Genomic DNA, 24,043 nt, shown 5'->3' on the forward strand with positions numbered 1-24,043 from the left:
CCAGGGGGCCGCGGCAGGAACTGGGCCAGTGGCTACCTCGGCCCGCCCACTCACATGACGTTGGCTCTCTGGCAGTCCGAAGCTCCCTGCAGGCACGGCTGCTGTGAGTGAATGAGGAATTTCTCCGTTTTGCAAGCAGCTACGAAGGTGACCAGCCTGGACTTCTGGTAGGGGCACCAGTTACTGGAAAAACCAAGCGAGAGGAGAGGGCTGCTGCCATGCCCGGGCACCCGCCGGCCTTCCTAGAGGTCAACAGGAAGCGCCGGCGCCGAGTGCCGCCCCAGGGCCATGACTGTGGGCCCCATGAGCCGAGCAGGGAGTGCTCCCACTGCTCAGCCCTCGGCCCCCGAGCGAGAGCTCCGCAAACCACCCCCCCCCCCCCGCCCCCCGGCACCGGCCCGCCGCCTTAGGGAGCCTCCCCGGGGGCGGCACCCCCCCCCCCGCCCCCCGGCACCGGCCCGCCGCCTTAGGGAGCCTCCCCGGGGGCGGCACCCCCCCCCCCCGCCCCCCGGCACCGGCCCGCCGCCTTAGGGAGCCTCCCCGGGGGCGGCACCCCCCCGCCCCCCGGCACCGGCCCGCCGCCTTAGGGAGCCTCCCCGGGGCCGGCACAGAGGCTGAGGACCCTCTAAAACCACGCAGCGGAATGGCCCACAGAGGCAGGAGGAGCCCACTCCCTCCGGTGCCTGGGCGCAGAGGCCCACGGGACCTGAGGAGTCCTGGGTTTGAACTCACTGCCTGGTGTGGCCTTGCACAGGCACTTGGAGAGCTGCCTTTCCCTTGCCCCTGGAGACTGTAACCCTCCTCCGAGGGCAGGCGAGGGTCGGTGCCTGGCACGTGCTCAGCAGACGCTGCAGACTGAGCCTCCCCATCACCACTCACAGCGCCCCTCGCCAGGGACCCGGCCGCAGGGAGGCACTGGCCCCTAGCAGGCCCCATTATGGCGCTCAAACAGGTAGAGGGAAGGCGGCCCCCACTGAGGTCCTACAGGGTGGGGTGGGGTCTCCGCATCCTGAATACCAGGAGGCAGCCTTCCCACGCGCCTTGCCGTTCCAAGAGCGGCGGCGCTGTCTGCTGACGGAGCCGGAGCTCGCTGGCCTGGTGGCAACCGTGACGGGCTCAGCAGGCCCTTCCCCGGCAGTCAGCTCCCAGGGCCAGGCTCAAGCACAGGGCACCCAGGGCACCCAGAGCACCCAGGGCACCCAGAGGAGCCAGGGCACCCAGAGGAGCCAGAGCACCCAGGGCACCCAGAGCACCCAGAGGACCCAGGGCACCCAGAGCACCCAGGGCACCCAGAGCACCCAGAGCACCCAGAACACCCAGAGGAGCCAGGGCACCCAGAGCACCCAGAACACCCAAAGGAGCCAGGGCACCCAGGGCACCCAGAGCACCCAGAGGAGCCAGGGCACCCAGGGCACCCAGAACACCCAGGGCACCCAGAGCACCCAGAGGAGCCAGGGCACCCAGAGCACCCAGGGCACCCAGAGCACCCAGAGCACCCAGAGGAGCCAGGGCACCCAGAGCACCCAGAGCACCCAGGGCACCCAGAACACCCAGAGGAGCCAGGGCACCCAGAGCACCCAGAACACCCAGAGGAGCCAGGGCACCCAGAGCACCCAAACACCCAAAGGAGCCAGGGCACCCAGGGCACCCAGAGCACCCAGAGGAGCCAGGGCACCCAGAGCACCCAGGGCACCCAGAGCACCCAGGGCACCCAGAACACCCAGAGGAGCCAGGGCACCCAGAGCACCCAGAGCACCCAGAGGAGCCAGGGCACCCAGAACACCCAGAGGAGCCAGAGCACCCAGAACACCCAGGGCACCCAGATGACCCAGAGCACCCAGAGCACCCAGAACACCCAGAGGAGCCAGGGCACCCAGAGCACCCAGAGGACCCAGAGCACCCAGGGCACCCAGAGGACCCAGGGCACCCAGGGCACCCAGAGCACCCAGAGGACCCAGAGGAGCCAGGGCACCCAGAGCACCCAGGGCACCCAGAACACCCAGAGGAGCCAGGGCACCCAGAACACCCAGGGCACCCAGAGCACCCAGAACACCCAGGGCACTCAGAACACCCAGAGGAGCCAGGGCACCCAGAACACCCAGAGCACCCAGGGCACCCAGAACACCCAGAACACCCAGGGCACCCAGAACACCCAGAGGAGCCAGGACACCCAGAACACCCAGAGCACCCAGAGGACCCAGAGGAGCCAGGGCACCCAGAACACCCAGAGCACCCAGGGCACCCAGAGCACCCAGAGGACCCAGGGCACCCAGTGCACCCAGAGCACCCAGAGGAGCCAGGGCACCCAGAACACCCAGAGCACCCAGGGCACCCAGAGCACCCAGAGGACCCAGGGCACCCAGTGCACCCAGAGCACCCAGAGGAGCCAGAGCACCCAGAACACCCAGAGGAGCCAGGGCACCCAGAACACCCAGAACACCCAGGGCACCCAGAACACCCAGAACACCCAGGGCACCCAGAACACCCAGAGGAGCCAGGGCACCCAGAGCACCCAGACCACCCAGGGCACCCAGAGCACCCAGACCACCCAGGGCACCCAGTGCACCCAGAGCACCCAGAGGACCCAGAGGAGCCAGGGCACCCAGAACACCCAGAGGAGCCAGGGCACCCAGAACACCCAGAACACCCAGGGCACCCAGGGCACCCAGAGCACCCAGAACACCCAGGGCACCCAGAACACCCAGACCACCCAGGGCACCCAGAGCACCCAGAACACCCAGAACACCCAGGGCACCCAGAACACCCAGAGGAGCCAGGGCACCCAGAACACCCAGACCACCCAGGGCACCCAGAGCACCCAGAGGACCCAGAGCACCCAGAGGACCCAGGGCACCCAGGGCACCCAGAGGAGCCAGGGCACCCAGAGCACCCAGAACACCCAGGGCACCCAGAACACCCAGAGGAGCCAGGGCACCCAGAACACCCAGGGCACCCAGGGCACCCAGAGCACCCAGAGGACCCAGGGCACCCAGAGGACCCAGAGGAGCCAGGGCACCCAGAACACCCAGGGCACCCAGAGCACCCAGGGCACCCAGAGGAGCCAGGGCACCCAGAGCACCCAGAACACCCAGGGCACCCAGAACACCCAGAGGAGCCAGGGCACCCAGAGCACCCAGGGCACCCAGAGCACCCAGAACACCCAGAGGAGCCAGGGCACCCAGAACACCCAGAGCACCCAGGGCACCCAGAGCACCCAGAACACCCAGAGGAGCCAGGGCACCCAGAACACCCAGAGCACCCAGGGCACCAAGAGCACCCAGAACACCCAGGGCACCCAGAACACCCAGAGGAGCCAGGGCACCCAGAACACCCAGAGCACCCAGAACACCCAGAACACCCAGGGCACCCAGAACACCCAGGGCACCCAGAACACCCAGAGGAGCCAGGGCACCCAGAGCACCCAGGGCACCCAGGGCACCAAGAGCACCCAGAACACCCAGGGCACCCAGAACACCCAGAGGAGCCAGGGCACCCAGGGCACCCAGAGCACCCAGAACACCCAGGGCACCCAGAACACCCAGAGGAGCCAGGGCACCCAGAACACCCAGGGCACCCAGAGCACCCAGAGCACCCAGAGGACCCAGAGGAGCCAGGGCACCCAGAGCACCCAGGGCACCCAGGGCACCCAGGGCACCCAGAGCACCCAGGGCACCCAGAACACCCAGGGCACCCAGAGCACCCAGAGGACCCAGAGGAGCCAGGGCACCCAGAGCACCCAGAACACCCAGGGTACCCAGAGCACCCAGGGTACCCAGAGCACCCAGAGGACCCAGAGGAGCCAGGGCACCCAGAGCACCAGGGCACCCAGAGGACCCAGAGGAGCCAGGGCACCCAGAGCACCAGGGCACCCAGAGCACCCAGAGGAGCCAGGGCACCCAGAGCACCCAGGGCACCCAGAGCACCCAGAGCACCCAGGGCACCCAGGGCCCACATGCCAGTGCAGACCTCACTTAGGTCCCAAGGAAGAGCGGCCCTCTCAGATGGTGTGACAGGTGCCAGGACCTGGAAGGACTCGCGGGGGGAGGAGGTGATTTGGGCTGCGTCTTGCACAGAGAGGCGGGGTGAGGCACCAGGAGCTGTGGCCGCGGTGTGTGGCCCCACAGAGGTGCGGGGGGGGGGGGCACTACTTAGGAGAGGCTTCAGAGGTAAGGAGGGACATGAAAGAGCTGCCTCACTCCTTGTGGGGACAGAGGGACAGGAGGGGACAAGGGGTACGTGGTGGTGCCGGGATTCCAGGTCAGCGGTGATGGCTACGGAGGCCTCTCCTCTCCGGGGCTGATCTCTGTCCTGGGACCCCCCGGCACGGTCACACAGGGGCTGCTGGGGGGGGGGGGGTCGAGGCGGACTGAGGAACCTTACCCATTTTGAGTGCAGACCCTCCCAGCCACTTTCTCCTCGGCTCCCGGGCCCTGCCCGCGCCTTTCCCTCAGCAGGAGGCTGAGTACCCATCAGGGAACCACCTGCTCAGGAGGAAAGACCCAGAGGCACTGCCACCCTGGGCTCCAGGCACTGGCCCAGCAGAGCAGCTACAAGACAGACAGAAAGCCCACCGCACTCCCAGCTCCAATCGGCTTCTCAACCTCGCTGCTCTCAGGCGGTGGACACCCAAGGCTGACCCCTGAGAAAGTCTTTATTACAAAAGAGGGACGTCAAAACCAGCAAAAGGAAAAAAAATCAGCTTATCCTATATAATAAAAGCCTAATATGCTAAGTGTCCACAACCAATCAAAGCATAATATGCTAATGATATGCTAAGGCCACTCAACCCCTCGCTATGATGTGCACTGGCCACCAGGGGGCAGATGCTCCAACCGGTAGGTTAGCTTGCTGCTGGGGGACTGAGTGAGACAGGCTGGACATGTCCTGGAGCCCTCCTACGGTTCCTCCCAGTTGGCCAACCTCCCGTGTCCCTCCTCGGCCCCAATTGTGCACCGGTGGGGTCCCTTGGCCTGGCCTGCACCCTCTCGCAATCCAGGCTGAGGGACCCTCTCTCCCCCGAGTTCATGAATTTTGTGCACCGAGCCTGTAGTAGAAATATAAGACTGCGGAGAGAAGACAACTTCCCCCAACTGTGCATTAATGTTAATAGATTGATGAGTGCTTATTGGATCCAGAAGTAAGAAAAAGAAGCTATTAAAAAAGGGGTACAACAAAACAACCGTTGGGCCCTGGCCCATGTTGCTAAGTGGTTAGAGCATCAGTCCATGGACCCAAGGGTTGAGGGTTCAATTCCCTATCAAGGGCAAGTACCTGGGTTGCAGGTTCATCCTCAGCCCCAGTTGGGGCATGTGGGAGGCAGCCAATCAATGTGTCTCTTTCACATTGATGTTTCTCTCACCCTCCCTCCCTCCCTTCCTTCCACTCTCTCTAAAAAGCAATGGAAAAAATATCCTCAGGTGAGGATTTACAAAAACAATAACAACAAAGAACACTTGGGAATCAAACATAACAGTAGAAATGCAGAAAAATAACTAATAAAAATGTTAGAGGGTAGCCAGGTAGCTCAGCTGATTCAAGCATTGTCCTGTACACCAAAAAAGGTTGTAGGCTTGATTCCCTGTCGGGGCACATACCTAGGTTGAGGGTTCAATCCCTGGTTGGGGCATGTATGTGAGGCAACCAATCAATGTTTCTCTCTCTCTCTCCCTTCCTCTTCCTCTAAAAATCAATAAAAACATGTCCTCAGGATAAAATATATGTGTGTGTGTGTTGGAGGATAAAGTTAAAGAAATTTCCCTAAAAGAAGAGCAAAGAGAGAGATGAAAAGTAGAAGAAAAAGATTAAAAAAAAAAAGAGGAGCAGTATTTGGAAATCCAACATCCAACCTGAAATATATATGTATTTCAGAAGTGAAGGACTTGAATCTTCAGATGTAAAGAGCCCCACCAACCCAAAATACAATGAAAATTAACTCACATCAAAGCAAAGCACATCATCATGATATTTTAGAACACTTTCCAGAGAGAAAACCAAGACACACACACACACACACACACACACACACACACACACACACACACACGCCGTTAATTAGAATGGCCTTTACCCTCTCGACAGCAATACTGGAAACTAAAGCCTTCAAAATACTGAAGGAAAACGATTTCCCATTTAGAATCCAATATCCAGCCCAACTCTTCCTTTTTCATCCTCACCTGAAGACATGCTTAGAGAGAGGTGGGGGGTGGGGAACATTGATCGGTTGCCTCCCACAGTGGGGATCAAATCTGCAATCCAGGTATGTGCCCTGACCCGGAATCCAACCGGCAACCTTTCAGTGCCAAGGACATGCTCAACCAACTGCGCCACTCTTGCAGCCGGGCACTATCAGTGCGCCAGGCTTCCAAACCCTTTCCTCCCAGCCCTCATCAGGGAGCTGCTAGAGCAGTGGTTCTGTCTCCATCAGACCACCAGGTGGCGCTTTAAAAATTAGAGCGTCAGGCCCTGCTGCAGGCCAGTCTAGTGAGATTCTCTGGGGCTGGGCCCCAGTGTGTTAAAGCTCTCTGGGCCCTTCGCAGGCCCTGCCCCAGCCTAAGGGCCTCTGTGCCAGAAAATGCCACCAAATAAGAGAAAGGGAAGGTGGAAGCTGCCGGCGGACTAGGGAGAAGCTACAGTCACCCTCCCAGGACCAGACCAGAACTACAAATCAATCCCAGAACCACAGACCAAGCACTGGGATAACCAAGCATTTACAAAGAGGATGGTAGGAAGCGCGGAGATGTGAACAGGCCCGCCCCACCCCACGTGCGGCAGCTGGGAACGTGAGGGACGTCTGAGCTGCAGAGGTTCCCCCTGAGGACGAGGGCCAGGAACAGAGAACAGCTGGCTGTGAACATCAGCGGGGCTCCACCCACCAGGGAGAGACTGGAGTCAGGTGCCCTCTTAAAGGGCCAGTGCACAAAATCTCCCTGGCGGCCACTTACCCTGGGCTCTGGCTGAGGAAAGGTGGCGAGGAGCTGACGGGCATCCCACAGGGACAGACTGGGTGGTGTGGCTGTGGGGGCGGGGAGGGACCGCCACCAGGACCCTGTGCTGAGTCCCTCTCCCACAGACACCATCTTTCTGGGTCAGCATCCCCCCTCCAGGGCAGGCCTGGGGGGAGGCACTGCCCGGCTCTGACTCCCCGTGGCCCTGCCCTGGGAGCCTGCCCTGTGGAGGAGCCAGCCGGGCCCATGTGCAGACTTTCTCAGAGGCTCTGAGGCGGGCCGGGCAGACTTGGGGTGTGGCTCTGGGGTGAGGGCCGTTTTCCTCACGCGCCTGCCGGCACCCTGTTCCTTGCAGAGCCCTCCCTCCACGCGGTCAGATCTCAGTCGGTGTCAGCTGAGGAGCGCTGCTGGCCTCACCCTGCGGCTCCCTGAGCCCCGCCCACCGCAAACTGTGGGTCATTTTGTGGCTCCAACAGGTACCCCAGAACTGGTCACAGGCAGCCGCTGCCCTTGACCGGCACTGGAGTCCCTCTCGAGAGGCCCAGAACCAACACACCGCTCAGTGGTGGGCTTCCACCCACATCAGATCGCCGGCCCCGGCCCACCCGACTCGCTCCGCACGCGGCACACCCGAAGGCAAATCTCGGCGGCACCAGGCCCACGGGGGGGGGGGGGGGGGGGGCGGGGGGGATGCTCTTCACAGGTCAGCCCCACACAGCGGCTCCTACCCGCGAGGGGTCGGTCCTCAGAGTCAGCCAGCCTGAGGGTCACCCTGCCCGCGGATGGCCAGCTGCAGTGAAGACAGCTGCACAGGAGGGTTCACACAGCCCACACAGGGCTTTCTGGGAACACCCAGCTCAGGATGATGGGAAAATGAGGCATTTTCGGGGGGCTAGCCATCTGAATCTAGTCACTGCCCCTTTAATTATCTGGTCCTGCAAGACCTGTTTACCCAAAATACTACTCCCATTTCAGAGGCCATAAACCATCCCCAGACGGAGTTATCTGTGCTGGCCCCAGGCCAGGCCGTGAGATGTGGCCCCACGGCCCCATCCCAGCACACGGGGCTTTTTGCAGAGCCCGCGGAAGGTCCGGACGTCTGATCCATATTTGGGGCACAAAGAGACCAAAGGGGTATACAGGGAAAGCTTCCTCCGAATGGGGAGGGCCCAGGATTGGGAGAGAAACGGCCTTCCCTGAGTCACTGCCGGTCCATGTGGAATGTCTGGAAATGAATGGGTTTCTCCTGGGCCTCCGGTGCTCCTGCGTATTTTTCGGTCGCCTGGTGAATTCTGTAACAAGGCGACCTGGGAGACTGCGCCACTGAGCCCCACAGGACACCTACTGCTAAGGCCGCCGTACAAGACTGCATGGTTGGACCTCGTGGGTAGCTACTAAGTGAAAGAAGTCAGTCAGAGAAAGACAAATGCCATATGATTTCACTTACCTGTGGAATACAAAGAACAAAATAAATAACAACCAAAATAGAAACAGACTCACAGACTCAGAGAACAGACTCCTGGTGGCCAGAGGGGAGGGGGGGGACTGGGCGAAAACGGTGAGGGGAGTAAGAAGTTCAGATGGGGAGTTACACAACAGTCCGGGATGTCAGTACAGCACAGGGAACAGTCAATAGTATTGTAATAACTGTGAATGGTGCCAGGCGGGCACTTGAAATATCGGGGTAACACTTTGTAAAGGATATGATTGTCTAACTGCTACGCTGTACACCTGAAACTAATACAAAATCACATTGAATGTGAACTATAATTTTAAAATAAAATTTAAAAAAATGTTTATTCTCACTCAAAGATATGTTTATTGACTTGAGAGAGAGGAAGGGAGAGAGAGAGAAACATTGATTGATTGCCTCCCATATGCACCCTGCCTGGGGATCGAACCCTAACTGAGAATTGGACCCATAACCTTTTGGTGTACTGGACAACGCTCGAACCAATTGAACCACTGAGCCAGGGCAAAACTTCAAAAAAATTTTTAATTGAATTTTAGGACTCCTTGATTTTTCAAAATATTATTTGTTTAAAACACTGGATTGTGGCCCTAACTGGTTTGGCTCAGTGGATTGAGCGTTGGCCCTCAGATTGAAGGGTCCTTGGTTTGATTCCAGTCAAGGGCATGTACCTTGGTTGCAGGCTCGAGAGGCGTGCAGAAGGCAGCTGATCAATGTTTCTCTCTCATCGATGTTTCTAACTCTCTATCCCTCTTCCTTCCTCTCTGTAAAAATCAATTAAATATATTTTTAAAAATAAAAATAAAATAAAATGTTTTTTAAGTGTTTTTCCCTAAGGCAGTGGTCGGCAAACTCATTAGTCAACAGAGCGGCAAACCGCGACTCGTGAGCCGCATGTGGCTCGCGAGCCGCAGTTTGCCAACCACTGCTCTAGGGAAAACCAAAAATACATGGGGGTGGGGGTACACAGCTTTTTTCAAGTACCAACTCTAAGTAGCATATGCAGTCACCTGAATGTGAACACTCGAAGGGACAATATGGGAAAGGGCTAGGCAGGAAGTGTGTGCCCGTGCGTGTGCGCCCTTGCACGTTGGGGCTGGGGGTGGAGTAGAAACGAGAGCCAAATCACAGATAATACTCTGTCCCAAGAAGTGGCCACGTGAACATGCTAGAGGTCCAGAGGCAAACGCCAAAGAGCCACCTCAAGGGCCGGAAGCCATTGTCTGTGAGGACCAGAGGGGCCTGGGGCCTCTGACTGTCCCAGCCAGTGTAGAGGGTTTGACTCTATCCCAGCAGGTCAGCCAAGTGTTTCTCAAAGGGCAGTCGGTACACACTAGCATTTACACAGAGGGCGACACGCTGTGCAGGGCACGGTGCAAAATGAACATGCAGGCCAACAACAGGGATGCGCCCGGTGCGGGCTCCCCTGCGTGCCCGGGCCGTGCGGGCTGCTGGGTCCCGGGCCCAGGAGGCCGGCCCTGGCTGTAAGCAGAGAACGTCCGTGCAGCCCTGAAACGGCCTGGGAAGGGCTGGCAGGCGGCTGGCACAGGCTGTCCCAAGGACCAGAAACGCGGCCCGCCCTGGGCCCACGGACATTCCTGGAACGCGGGCTCAGCCCTAGAGAAAGTATTTCTCGGAACCAGTGGTTTTCAGAAGGGAGAGGCCCCGCCCCCACCCCCGCCGTGCATTTGGCAACCTCTGGAGACATTTCTGGTTGTCACAGCTGGGAGGGTGGGGGTGCTAATGGCATCTGGTGGGTGGAGGCCCAGCCTGCGCCACAGACAGAGAATCAGTCCCGATGCACCAGCCCAAGGTGGGGAGCAGCGTTCACTCCTCGCACCCCTCTGGGCAGGTCCAGGCCTGCGTCCCGGGCGCCGGTGCGGTCCAGCCGCCGGGCGTGACCAGGACTTTCCACCCAGAGCTCCGGAACTGGCAGGGGTGGCGCCACCCTTCCGCTGGGACTTTCTCTCCGACCTGCCGCTATTCTGCCCCCCCCCCCCGCCCCCGCACAGCGCAGGCTGCTGGCCCCGAGGCCTGGGAACATTCCTGACCTTTGCTTTGGTTTCCTCCAGCTCTTGGCAGCTTCTCGCTGGCCCTCCGAGCACCCCAAGCCCAGCTCGTTGAGGTGCCCATTGTTCTCGCTGCCTCTTGGTCTCGGGCCTGCGCCCTCTTTGCACCCTCCTCTCCAAGGGTCCACGGAGAGGCAGGCCCCGCCTAGAGAGGAGTGCGGGGTTCCTCCCGCCTGGTTGGGGCTGCCCCGCCCTGATGCCCAGTCCCAGGCAGGAGAGCGGTGGCTGAGCCCTTAGAGCTTCTAATGGGAGCTGGGTGGCCTGGGCCCCCCCTCCCTGTTCTTAGGGTGACATTTGAACAAGCCCCGTCCCCCTCACACACACACTGGTTCTGGAAAGATGGAGAACATTCGCACTGCTGGCCCCTGGGGGCAGAGGGCAGGGCTGTGGGGAAGGCAGAGAGCCTCTCCCGGGAGGGGGCCTGGCCTCCTGAATATGGATGTGCTGCGGCCGCCCCGGGAGTAAGTGCCTCTTAACCAGCCAGGAAAGGCGGCCCGCGCCCTGGAGCCTTCCTGGGAAGAAGGCGTGCTCTGGGAGGCCCTGGGTCAACTAGGAAGGTGACCCCCAGGGGTGAGTCTGCAAGGCTTTGTCTCTGAGCTAGAAGGGGCCTTGGCTGAGGAGCCCGAGCCCATGGCATCCGCCCGGAGCCAGGCTTCTCTGCCCAGGACTCTGCCCACCGGGCTCTGCCTTGTCTGTGTCCAGGGTGCAGGGGGTACAGTCGCAGGCCTGGGCTCCATCCTGATCCTGGGTGACCCCCAGTGAAATGCATGACTGCTCAGCCGCAAAAATCACAGACGCCCCGTGAGCGGGGCAGGCTGTGCCGGGGCTGGGCCAGACCGAAGGCTGGGAGTGGCAGGTCTCCACTCCCCGCTCGGGGAGAGAGGTGGAGGAGGCCTGGGGTTTGCAGCCCAGCAGACGTGGGCCCAGCTCTGACCTGTCTCTTAGGGGCAGGATGGCCCTGGATCCCCCCGCCTCCACCCCACGCCTCACCACATGGAACGTGGAGAGCACCGTGGCGACTGCAGGGCTGTCACAACCACGTGGACATGGGGCTCCTCCTCTGGGGCTCAGCTGGCCCCTTGCAGGCTCAGTCCTTCCTCTGAGGAGCTCACATCCGAACCCGCGGCTCTCCCCACCCCCACCAAAGCCCAGGAGCAGGAGCCTCTTTTCTCACGGAGCCAACACCCAGTGGCTGGCTCACCCGGCCCACTCCTTGGGGTCCCCAGGGAGCTGGGAAGCACCCAGCACATCCCTCCTCCTCCCCAGGACCTGCACTGGGTACCAAGCTGATCTGTGTGGACACAGATGGGACCACACACTAAACCCGACGAGCTCGGGGGCGGCCGGCGGGTGGGCCTACAGACTCAGAGACTGAAAGTGGCCACAGGAGGGTCTGACATAAAACTTCATGGCGGGCACCCCCACCCCAGGCCTCCAGCCCCGACGGGTCAGTCTTTACCCAAGGCCTGTCTGCCGTCTCTGCTCTAAGACAACATTCCTTCGGAATGTCAGGGCCCCCTCCTTTTCCTGACCCCCAGGGCACCCACACCAGAGCAGAGACCACAGAAGGCCTCATTGTTATCTTGCTCCCCCAAAAGCCATCTCCAGGTGCTGTGGGTGTGAATTTTCAAGTCCTTGTCCACCAATGTAAGAGAAGCTGTCTCTGCTGTACCTTTACCCAGCCCCAGGGGTTTCCCGTGCTTTCTCCCACCCCTAAATCTCCCAGCAGTGGGCTTCGGACAACCTCTGACACCTGCTTCCATTCTACGGTATAAAATAGGCTGCAAACTGGCCTTCTCCAGAGCATTTTCTCAATTGGTTAGGATTTTCCTTCCTGGCTGTCAGGTTGGCTCAAACTCATAACAATTCTCTACAAGTTTGGAGATTTCTCATGTTGACATGTTCAACCTTCTTGCAAAGGGTATTTTCTGGGTCTGGCCCAGGGCCTGGCCCCGGGGCTTGGACCCCAGTGTGAGTGGCAAACGTGGTTGCAGCCCTGGCCTGGGCGCCTGCCTGAGCGCAGGAGGCCCGCCCGTCCCGCCCTTTCCCGCCCGTTCCGTTCCTGCCGAGGAGGGAGGCGGCGCGCGGCCCTGTCTTCCCAGGAGCAGGGAAGCTTTGGGCCGAGGAAGCTGTGCAGCGTTTCCTTCCTTTCTCACCAGCCCCTGCGAGGCCTTGACGAGCTGGGCTTGGCTTGGCGGTGGGAACCGCAGCTTCGGGGTGTGGGAAGGGACCCAGCGGGCCTGCAGGGACCCCCAGGAGCCCCTTAGGACTAGGGCTGGGACCCTGCTTGGGAATTCCCCGCCAAGGTGCCCTTGTGCTCACCCACACGCTCTCTGCACACACCTGGGCCACCCCGGCAATGGCTGAGCGAGCCCAGAGGCCCACCCGCCCTGGGGCTAAGGGAGTGCCGACCGCCCACAGCCCAGGGCAGGGGAGGAAGAGAAGCGGCTCCTACTTCCTCCCATCCCCTCGGCTCCTCTTCCTCCTTTTCATCAAAGGGAGCAGGGGGCCTGGAGACAGGAGCTGATGGTTTTGGGGCTTGGGTTCCCCACCAAGAGTCCCCTGTGCCTCCCAGACCTGAGCAGACCTGGGGGCAGGACAGGAACGGGGCCTCCCGGGTCCGTCTTGGGGCCGCCGTTCCTCCCTGAGGGTCAGTGTGCACTCGCTTACTCTCACCCTCCTGCCTCTTCCTAATCAGATTTGCGTTTGGGAAAGTGCCCAGTAAGCACTCTGACCTTGAAGAGTCAGCTGCGCAGGCCGTCCCAGGCAGCCCGTTCTGTAAGTCAGCACAGTGGTGACTCTCAGACGGCCGCACGGCAGACTGGGGAGGTGTGAGTTGGGCCTTCTCACTCTCCAAATCCATGTAGACCCTTCAGTCAAGTTGGGGGGCTGTCAGTGGGGGAGTAGGCACATCTGAGGGCCAGGGCTGCCTGTGAGCACTCCAGGGACCAGAGCATGAACTTGAGAATCAGACTCAGGTCCTGGTTCAGGCTCTCCTTGGCTGTGTGACCTTGGGCCAGCTGCTCAGCCTCTCTGAGCCTCAGGCGCCTCCTCTATAGCTGGTGCTGTTGGGAGGATGAGCTGAGATAGCACTTGGCAGGGGCCCGGCCGTCAGCAGCACCTGGTGCGGACGTGGGGCGCCCTGTGGAAGGACCCACGGACCTGGTACCTCACCCAGCGGGAGGGTCCCGGCCCTGGACAAATACAATGCTGGCAAACAGTGTTCTGGTCAATGGCGAGACCACGGGGCCCCTCCCCAGGGGCCACGCCTTCCGCTCTGCAGATGCAGCGGGCACACTCTCGGATCGCTCGCTCTCAGAGCCAGGCCCACACCCTGCCATCCCTGGCGCTCAGATAAAAATCCGGTCCCCAGGAGCGTCTGTCCTTCATGGCTGACGGCCAGCCTCACCTCAGCTCAGCTTTTGGAACTGACTGACTTCCAAGAACAGGAGCCACTGCCAGGCCTGCTGGGAAATTCGGACCTGCAGCCCCTCAGCACCCCGTGCTGGCTGGTGGGTGGCAAGGAGTGCTCCAGACTTGCCCAACCCTCAGGTCAGACGGAATTTCCTGGGGGGCCCAGTCCAGGCGCGGCGGATCCTGGAACCTCATTCAGCCTCACAACTGCCCCGCCTATCGATAACATTAGCCCATTTCACAGGTGAGTCACTGAGGTCCAGAGAGCCCCCCGCCCCCCGCTCTGGCTGAGCTGGGCCCACGGCCTCCCCCAAGCCCAGGCTCCTCCTTACCGTCGGTCACTGCCGATGTCCTCAGCCTCTGACCTCCAGACCCCAGGCAGCCCGGGGCTGTGTGGGTCAGAGACCTTGGGACCAGGGGCCTGAGCCGAGGCCCCCAGCAGCCCCCAGCCCAGGGCCCCCCCGAGGCTAAGCAGCAGTGTCAGGATCATCTTGGCAGTGGGCAGGCTCAGCCGCTGCCGGTGATTCCAGAAACTGCTTCAAGTGAAGGCTCAGAAGGAAGAGGAGGCTGGGACAACAAAGAGAGGAAGTGGCCTAGGCCGGCCCACCGGTGCATCTGGTCCAGCCACACACACACACACACACACACACACACACAGAGACACACACAGACACACACACACACACAGACACACACACACACACACAGAGACACACACACACACACACACAGACACACACAGACACACACACACAGACACACACAGACACACACACACAGACACACAGACACACACACACACAGACACACACAGACACACACACACAGACACACACACACACACACAGACACACACAGACACACACAGACACACACACACACACAGACACACACACACAGACACACACACACACACACACAGCCACACAGACACACACACACACACACACACACACAGACACACAGACACACACACACACACACACAGACACACACACACACACACACACAGACACACACACACACAGACACACACACACAGACACACACACACACACACACACACAGACACACACACACACACAGACACACACAGACACACACACACACACACACAGACACACACACACAGACACACACACACAGACACACACACACACACACAGACACACACACACACACACACACACACACACACACAGTCCCCACCCCCCACAGAGGCAGTCAACAGCCCAGCTGGTTCCCGGGCCTGAGAGGACGTGTGTCAGGGACCCTGGAAGTTTGGGAGGCCCACGCGCGGTAGACAGTTACACAGACACGAGCAGAGCAAGGACGGTGCGCCAGGTGCAGGTCACCGGGGCGGAACCCTGGGTGCCTAGCAAAGGACAAATGTAGGGCGGGACCTCGCCCCAGGGTGGCCTGTCCTCCCCTAGCAGGCGGGTGACCTTTCCTCGCTGGAGGTAACATCTAGGTCTCAGTTGTGTATCAGCTCCGGGCCCAGAGAGGCAGCACAACCAGACAAGTGACACCAAGGCGGCCTCGGACCAGCTGGGTAATGACCAGTCCGCGGAGACCTAGGCCCTGAGAGGACACACCTGGAGAGCTGCTGAATATCCTTCCTCCGGGACCTTTCCTACAATCTCCACCCTTAAAGCCCTCAGGGTGGAGGGCCCAGCGCCTCTCCCGCCCTCCCGGGAGCAGGGAGAGCCTTCCCCCTCTTCTTCCTCCCCCGCCCCCAGGCTGTGCACCTCTGCCTTCCTCACTCCCAGCTCCAGGGGCCCTCCTTTACCTCTGTAACTCATTTCCTCTACAAATCACTTCTTCCACCTCTGTGATTTCATAAATAAAGCAGAGGACCCATGCACAGAGTGGGGTGTCCCTCAGCCCAGCCTGCATCCTCTCCATCTGGGACCCCTTGGGGGATGTCCGACTGCCGGTTTAGGACTATCCCCTGTGGATCCAGCCTAAACGGGCAGTCGGGCATCCCTCTCACAATCCGGGACTGCTAGCTCCTAACTGCTCGCCTGCCTGCCTGCCTGATTGCCCCTGACTGCTCCCCTGCCAGCCTGATCGCCCCCAACTGCCCTCCCCTTCCGGCCTGATGGCCCCCCAACTCCCTCCTCTACTGGCCTGATCGCCCACAACTGCCCTCCCCTGCCGCAACCTGCCTCCTCCACCGGGACCTGCCTCCTCAGTGCCACGCAGAGCCACGGGACCCCCAGGCCTCACTGCGTGGAGCAGCCGCCGGCCCGCCTACACTGTGCGTGCAGCCATCTTGTGACGACATGAGGGCGTGACGCCACCTAGGCTATTATTAGTATAGATGTTCTCTTATAGTTTGGGTCTTGGCTCTGAATTCTTTCCTAGCCCGAACTCAAGTACCGAGGTTGCCAAACCCAGGTCCCATCAGATCCCACCTGGTGCCATGCCTGCTGCACAAGGAGGTGTCCCCCCTCGCCATGTCCCATGGCGTCAGGAGAAGAGCACAGGGCTGAGGGGGCTATAAAAGGCCGTGGGGGGTCTCAGGGAACCTGCTGCATTCATGCTGGTGGCCAGCACGTGGGGAGCACTTCACCCCTGCTCAGCGCCTGTCACCCCGGGAGCCAGCAGGTGGGGAGAGGCTCAGAGGGGAAGGGGCTGTCTGAGGGCCACAGTGCTTCACCAGAGGCCAGGGCATGGGGAGGCCTTCGTGGGCCCCATCCCAGCTCCTCCGGGTAACCTTGCCACAGCAGGACGGGGCTCCGTCGTGAGTGGCTGGGCAGCCCCGACTGGTCTGGAAGGTTGGCCACTCTTGCCTGACAGGCCTGGGTGGCCCTGACCCCTACCCTACCTGGGTGCTGGGAGCAAAGGCTCCTCCCCTCATGGCCCATGTGTCACAGACACAACAGCCCCAGGCCTGAGAGTGCCTGGCCAGGGGGGCCCTGCGGGAGTTAGGGCAGCAGTGAATGAAAGCCAGTGCTGGCTAAGGATGCGTCCAGACCTCTGCAGCCCCTCTGGGGCAGGCAGGGCAGGAGGGAGGTGAAGCCAGCCGGGGCTCAGGGGACCTGGACCCTGCTGCCAGCCTCTATTCCCCTCCTCCCTCCCTCCCTCTCTCCCCCCTCCCCTCTCTCTCCCTCCCTCCTTTCTCCTTCTCTCCCTCCCCCTGTCCCACCCCCAGACTGGCTGGGCTTCCATAGGCCAGCGGCTGCATCATCAATATTTCATCGGCGTCAATAAGAGGCGGCGGCAGTGGGGACAGGGCTGCGCAGCACCGTCAGCTCCGGCACAGCCTGTGGCAGAGCCGCTCTGTTCCTGCTCACCATGGACGTCTTCAAGAAGGGCTTCTCCATCGCCAAGGAGGGCGTGGTGGGTGCCGTGGAGAAGACCAAGCAGGGGGTGACGGAAGCGGCGGAGAAGACCAAGGAGGGAGTCATGTATGTGGGTGAGTTTGGGCGGAGCCGCTCGGGGGCTGGAGCCTGGGATGCCCGGTACTGAGAGGATGAGGACCTGGCTGTAGCATCAGGTCTCTGGGCCCTGAAGCACCCCCACTCTCCTGCCACCCCAGTGTCCATCTGGACTTCCTCCGGCCCCAGGAATCTCTGGGGCAGGACAGCAAGAGGGGTGCGCAGCTCTGACACACCTGTTTGTGCGCCCGTGCCCGGACACAGCCCTGCTCCTGCGTCACCACGGCCCTGGGGCTCGGGAGAAGCCGCCCTGAGCCGGGCGCCACAGGTCTCCACCTCCGAAGAGGAAGAGGGGGCTGAGGAGTAAGACCCCGCCCCACCCCCTCGCTCCCGCCCTCCCGCGGAAGAGGAGGCAGAGCTGATGACTCAGCTCCGGTCACAGCCGGTCCTGCTGCAGCTTCCCAGGCCAGGCCACACTCAGGCGGGGCCCAGACCCCCTCAGGCCTGGTCTCTCACATCCGCCATCCTGTCCTGTCCACTCCCATGTGCCCCCTCCCCCAGACACAGCAGGAAGCAGCCTTTGAAGGGACTGCCAGTCTCCAGACACCGTCCTCACCCACTACGGACCCCACAGCTTGTCCGGCTGTTCTGTTGCCCTGACACCTGCACCCCCAACACTAGGGGGAGTGGGTCTGGGCTGATGCCTCCATTTCCTCCCCAGGAGCCAAGACCAAGGAGGGTGTCGTGCAGAGCGTGACCTCAGGTGAGGAGCCCCAGGACTAGGGGATGAAGGGCCTGGGACCTCCAGGGACTTCTGCACCCCGGTACTAAAGGCCCAAGCTCAGGGTCCTCCTTATTCCCAACTGGGGTCCCGAGCTGTGCACAGACCCAGACCTCTCCGGCCAACCCACACCCAGGGTTGGCCTCCCCGTCATCAGAGCCCCCTGGGCCGGGAAGGCGCAGCCTCGGCTCTTGGGTAGAGAACCAGAGGCTTGAGTGCCCTGGCAGGGGGGGGGTCAGGGCCAAGGCCAGCCAGAGTCCTCCCACAGTGGCTGAGAAGACCAAGGAGCAGGCCAATGCAGTGAGTGAAGCGGTGGTCAGCAGCGTCAACACCGTGGCCACCAAGACGGTGGAGGAGGCGGAGAACATCGCGGTCACCTCGGGAGTGGTGCGCAAGGTGAGGCCTGCCCAGCCCGGGCTCAGAGCTCCATCCTTTCCTCTGGGCCGCAGAGAGGCCAGCGGGGAGGCATGGTCACCCATGGACACACAGGCCCAGAGGCCCAGGGCGCCTGGTGTCTGCACAGATTCAGGGGGAGTCCTCACACCGCCCCTGTGAGCGGGCAGTGTGCGGCCCAAGGGAAAGCCACGCCCTCTGAGTGGTGCCGGCCCCCCTCCTCCTCCAGAGCTGGGAAGCAGCACCCCCTGGTGGTGGAGACTGAGTTTGGGCCCGCCCTCCTCCTCCGCCTTTGTGTGCTGTTGAGTGTGCGCAGGAGTGTGAATGTGTGTGTCTGTGCAAGTGTGTGTCTGTGCACGTGTGTGTCTGTGTGCTGGCCCGGCAGGGCGCACAGAACGACGGGCACTCCCCGGGGGCGGGCTGGCGGGGAGACATCCCACCCGCCCAGGGCAGGGTCCGCTGGAAGCCTTGGACCGGCATTAGCTCACTCAGCTCACAGAGCGCCACGCAGGGTGTGCAACTGAGGCCCAGAGCGGTGGTGTGGAGCCCACGCCCCAAGGCTCGTCTGGGTGAGCCTGCAGGGCCCAGGGCCGCGGCTCCAAGCCTGTGCTCTGGCCGAGAGCGGAAGGAGCAGGATCCATTGGGGGCGGAAGGTGCTCCCTGCAGAGCGGTCTCAGCCCGGTCCGAAGCCATCCCCCGCACAGCTCCGTCCCCCGCACAGCTTCCCCCCCCCCCCCCCGCACAGCTCCGTCCCCCGCACAGCTCCGTCCCCCCCCCCCCCCGCACAGCTCCGTCCCCCGCACAGCTCCCCCCCCCCCGCACAGCTCCGTCCCCCCCCCCCCCGCACAGCTCCCTCCCCCGCACAGCTCCCCCCCCCCCCGCACAGCTCCGTCCCCCGCACAGCTTCCCCCCCCCCGCACAGCTTCCCCCCCCCCGCACAGCTCCCCCCCCCCCCGCACAGCTCCCACCCCCGCACAGCTCCCCCCCCGCACAGCTCCCCCCCCCCGCACAGCTCCCTCCCCCCCCCCGCACAGCTCCCCCCCGCACAGCTCCCTCCCCCGCACAGCTCCCTCCCCCCCGCACAGCTCCCTCCCCCGCACAGCTCCCTCCCCCCGCACAGCTCCCCCCCCCCCCCGCACAGCTCCCTCCCCCGCACAGCTCCCTCCCCCCCGCACAGCTCCCCCCCCCCCCGCACAGCTCCCTCCCCCCCGCACAGCTCCCCCCCCCCGCACAGCTCCCTCCCCCCCGCACAGCTCCCCCCCCCCGCACAGCTCCCTCCCCCACAGCTCCGTCCCCCGCACAGCTCCCTCCCCCGCACAGCTCCCTCCCTCCCCCACAGCTCCCCCCCCCCCCCGCACAGCTCCCCCCCCCCCCGCACAGCTCCCTCCCCCCCCGCACAGCTCCCTCCCCCCCGCACAGCTCCCTCCCCCGCACAGCTCCCTACCCCCCGCACAGCTTCCCCCCCCCCCCCCCCCCCCGCACAGCTCCCCCCCGCCCCACGCACAGCTCCCTCACGGGGCGGCTGCAGGGCCGGCTCCAGCCCTGCTCCCGGAGGGGCGCGGCGGGTCTGCGCCCAGGGCTGGGCAGGGGCTCGGGCCCTGCAGAGACAGCTCCCTCTCCGGGTCCCGCTCCGCCCCGTCCTAGCTCCACGACGTGGGAGCTCCTCAACCTCCTTGAACCTCCATGTCCTCATCTTTTCTTTTAATCTTCACCTGAGGTTGTGCTTTACTGGTTTTTTGTTTTGTTTTGTTTTGTTTTGAGAGGAGAGAGGGGTAGGGAGAGAGAAAGACATCAACCAGCTGCCTCCCATACATGCCCCACCGGGGGATGGAACCTGAAACCCGGGCATGTGCCCTGACTGGGATGCGAACCCGTGACCTTCTGGTGCACAGGATGACGCCCAACCAACTGAGCCACACTGGCCGGGGCATCCATTTCCTCCTCTTTGAAACGGGAGGGGCGAGAGCATGTCTCACTGGCTGTGTGACGATGCAGGGGATGGCCCCCAGGAAGCCACGAGGACAGGCTCATGGTGAGCACCCAACAAAGGCGGGTGACCGCTGGGCAGCACCCCTATGTGCTGCAGGACACACCAGGCCTCCCCCCTGCTCCCAACACAAGGCGCTCTGGGTGGGCAGCTCCTGGGCACTCCTTCCACACCTTGGAGGGCTAATGACCCTGGGAGCCACCCAGGCCCTGGTGGAGAGGTGGCCGCCCAGGCCAGTCACGACTCACCCTCCAGTGAACCGCGAAGGATGCAGCTCGGCCGGTCTGGCCACTCCTGCCGCCGACCATGCCCCTGCTCTGGGCAGCAGGACTAAGCAGGTGGCCACCCACCTCCACCAGGAGAGCCTGCGCCCACTCCGCTGACATTGGTGCTGGTTTACGCCCGTCCACGAAGGGGCAGGGTGGGGCACAGAGGTGACACCCTTCAGAGGTACAGGCCCTGTCCACCAGCGGTCACACAGCACCCCTAGGCCAGCCTCCACCTCAGGCGAGTATCCAGCTGGGTGTGGGGCGGAGACAGGAGAGGACAGTGTGAATCCGACAGCCGGCGCCCAGGGGGAGGGAGAAGGCAAGAGGAGGCACTCCTGCTCCTGGGGACGGGGAGGGCCTGGAGCAAGCCCCACCTGATGCCTGCAGCCCCACTGCTTTGAGCTGTCAGGCCTCAAGCTGGATGCCTGGCTCCCTGGCTCGGTACCGTGTGAGCAGTGACCGATGCTATGTCCCTTCTCCTCGTGCTTTCTGGGAACTCCGGAGGATAAGGGTGTGTGATCATGTGATTCAGGGACACTGAGGTGGGGTGAGGCCTGGGGCTTCAGGGGCCATTGCCCACCACCAGGCTCCTCAGGGAGGCCCAGCCAGGGGCTGCACAGGGACTCGGCATCAAGCAGAGGCTCCAAGGTGTTTGGGACCCTGAAGGCCGTGGCACCATCAGACAGAGCCCTCCCTGTTGCCCTTCCATGATCATCACTCCCAGTCGGTCTGGCCCTCGCACACCCTCACCTTGGACCATCGTGTGCAGCAGGTGCTGAGGGCCTCTGCTCACCTTTGAGGCCAGGGAGGCTGGGGCCTGGAGGCAGGCAGCCAGGCTCTGTGGCTCCACCAGGTCCCACGCCCCCTCTCTCCCCACAGGAGGAGCTGAAGCCACCTGCCCCACCCCAGGAGGATGAGGCAGCCAAAGAGGAAGCAGCCGAGGAGGTAGGAGCTGGGCCACCGAGCTACACCTGGGACCCTGGGCAGGGACCCCACCCCTCACAGACTCGCTGCTTCCCTCTGGGGTACCAGCGCCCTCAGGGCAGAGGGGCAGAGATGACTCCTGCCCCTGCCCTCAGGGCTGTGTGAAGGTCACTCTCTCTCCTAGGCCAAGAGTTGGGGAGACTAGAGGGCTACAAGGCAGCTGCAGATGCCCAGAGCAACCCCTCTGCGTGGAGCCCGCCCGCTCCGGCCACTGCATGCTAGTCAGTCCTGGAGCGTGACCTTCGGGCGGCCCTTGCTTCCTGGCACCGCAGGCCTGTCTTCCCGTGCTATGTCACCTTCATCTCTCTCCCTCGTCCTCCAGCCTCTGGTCCTTCTAACCCCACAGATGCTGCTGTGAATCCTTCTTTTTAATGATTTCAAATAAAACTCAAGTCCCCACACCTGGCCTCCTTGCCCATGCTTCCTGTGTGCTGCCTGAGCCGTGAAGCCCAGGCCCTCCCGGGAGATGACGCTAGGCCAACCTGTTGACCTGGGACCAGGTGCCTTACCGGGACACCCTGGGCATTTCTGAAGCCTGCTGACAGCAGGTCCTGCCTTTGGGGAATTCCTCTGGCCCCAACCCATCCATCATCGCCTTCACCTGGAGGAGGTGGCCCTGCTTTGGGCCTCTAGGTCTGAGCTGTAGCTCAGCCTCCGGGGACGGCCCCGCCAGCAGAAGGTGACTCTGGGCCTCCGGGCCATCCTGCCATGTGCTGGGCTCCAGTGTCCTTCTGAGAAAGGGACACCTAACACCCCTGCCTGGCGTAGGTGGTAACTTTCAAAAGGTGAAGCCTAAACCCTTAGCCAGGAGTCTTCCATCCTCCTCCTCACCGAGGACACGGCCCGGGCTCTCCAGCAGCCCCACAGCACCAGCTCCCACCTCCGGCAACAAGGAGCGTGTCAGGATCATTAGGAGACACAACAGCTGAGAGGCGCAGGCATGAGCCCCGCCTGGAGAGAAACCCGTAGAGTTCTGAGAGCTTTACCTCATTTAATCCTCGGAGCACATCCCTGGTCTGGTCCCAGTTTCACGGAGAATGAACTGAAGAACAGAGAGGTTAACTAACTTGCCCAGGGGCACACAGCTAGGAGGTGTCGGACTGAGCGGGGAGCCCAGGTGGCCTCCCTCCAGAACCACTTCGTTAACTGTAAAGATCAAAATTCAACCAAGATCTAATTGGCTTTATCAGGCGATTCATTCCAGATTGGTTGATTAACTCTGGGAGAGGTTGAAACTGCAATTAGATCAGGTTTGGTGTCATGGATTTTCAGCACAAGTGACACCATTTGGGGTCTGTGGTTTTCTCTTTAACGACTCCCATTCTCTGCTGAGGCCACGGACTGCGTGGGCTCCAGTGAGCTTATGGCAGATGCCCCCACTCCCCAGCACAGGCTGGTCGCTGTCCTATTTGAAGTGCTGTGGGCATCACACCCTGGAGGCTTGCTCAGAGGTGGCTGAGCAGAGACTAGGGGTTCCCTCCCTTTTGACACCAGACAGTTTGGGCTCAGAGCATGCAAGTGACCTGCCCCAGGCCTCCAGCCCTGGGTGCTGGAGTCAGAGAATGAGTCCACACCACCTTCCCATCCTGCCTCCTGGTGGCCATCCTGCCTCCTGGTGGCCATCCTGCCTCCTGGTGGGGAGCAGGGACAGGGCACCCCGGGGGCTGGAAACCCAGCAAGCAGAGCTGAGCCGGGCCGCCTCCCGCCTGCTGGGCATGGACATCCACTGCTGAGGAGGCAGATGGGAGCAGGGGCCTGCTAGTCCCCATGGGCAGAGGGAAGGGTCTCGAAGGGTCCTGCTCCCAGGCCGGCCGGACACATGCGCTCAGCAGGTCTGCACAGGCCCAGGAGGAGGCAGCAGGGCCTGGGGGGCCGTGGGCGGTGCTTGTTGGGCTGTAGAGCAGGGGAGGAGCTGACCGCGCAGGTGCCTGGGGCAGGGGACGCTAGACCTGGCCTCGGGGGACAGCGTTCCCCATGTGCCGCTGCCTCGCTGAGGAGGTGGCCCTGCTTTGGCCCCTGCTGCCTGCTCCACCTACACACACTCAGGGCCTGTTCCTGCCGCGCCTGCAGTGCGCTGTGAGCCCCGCGGCTTCCTCAGGGGACCAACTGCCCTCTCCCTGAGCCCCCTCTTGGTAGAGAGCTCCGGGGTCCCTGCCCCCTCTGCAAGGGCCCTCGCTGAGTCTGGGGCACCCTTCAGCCTATTTCATCTCCACTGTCACACTGTGCCCCAGGAGAGAGGAAAGGACCTGCCCTGGGCGTGGTTGAACGGAGCCGCTGACGCCGGTGCTGCTGCTTCAGGAGGCTGGCGGCCGGGCAGTCCCCAGGATGGGTGCCAGGGTCCCCCAATC

At 62.4% G+C, this 24,043-nt stretch overlaps 2 protein-coding genes across 4 annotated transcripts in view; one reads left to right on the top strand and one right to left on the bottom strand.

Annotated features, from left to right (window-relative positions):
- The window catches only part of MMRN2 (multimerin 2), a 28,367-nt gene extending 13,687 nt beyond the window's left edge, over positions 1–14,680 (bottom strand). Inside the window, exons 1-2 of the mRNA XM_079794313.1 lie at positions 14,231–14,680; positions 55–183 (exon numbers count right to left, since the gene is read on the bottom strand). Coding sequence (XP_079650439.1) covers positions 55–183; positions 14,231–14,388 — 287 coding nt within the window. The 5' untranslated portion in view covers positions 14,389–14,680. The remainder of the gene's footprint in view (positions 1–54; positions 184–14,230) is intronic.
- Positions 14,681–15,686: 1,006 nt separating this feature from the next.
- SNCG (synuclein gamma) lies at positions 15,687–22,096 on the top strand. 3 transcript variants are annotated; one of them, XR_013814797.1, is made up of 6 exons: positions 15,687–17,319; positions 18,003–18,044; positions 18,331–18,458; positions 21,298–21,483; positions 21,591–21,656; positions 21,820–22,096. XR_013814797.1 is itself a non-coding variant. In XM_079794317.1 (5 exons), the coding sequence occupies exons 1-5, from the start codon at positions 17,199–17,201 to the stop codon at positions 21,838–21,840; spliced, it is 378 nt and encodes a 125-aa protein (XP_079650443.1). In that variant the 5' UTR covers positions 15,756–17,198; the 3' UTR covers positions 21,841–22,096. The 3 variants fall into 3 exon arrangements, 2 of the variants coding, with proteins under 2 accessions (XP_079650442.1, XP_079650443.1); XM_079794317.1 differs by lacking the exon at positions 21,298–21,483 and having other exon boundaries at positions 15,756–17,319; XM_079794316.1 differs by lacking the exons at positions 21,298–21,483; positions 21,591–21,656; positions 21,820–22,096 and having other exon boundaries at positions 15,689–17,319; positions 18,331–19,246.
- Positions 22,097–24,043: the final 1,947 nt, after the last annotated feature.

Source organism: Cnephaeus nilssonii (assembly GCF_951640355.1).
Source record: "Cnephaeus nilssonii genome assembly, chromosome: 16".
Taxonomy (NCBI): Eukaryota; Metazoa; Chordata; class Mammalia; order Chiroptera; family Vespertilionidae; genus Cnephaeus; species Cnephaeus nilssonii.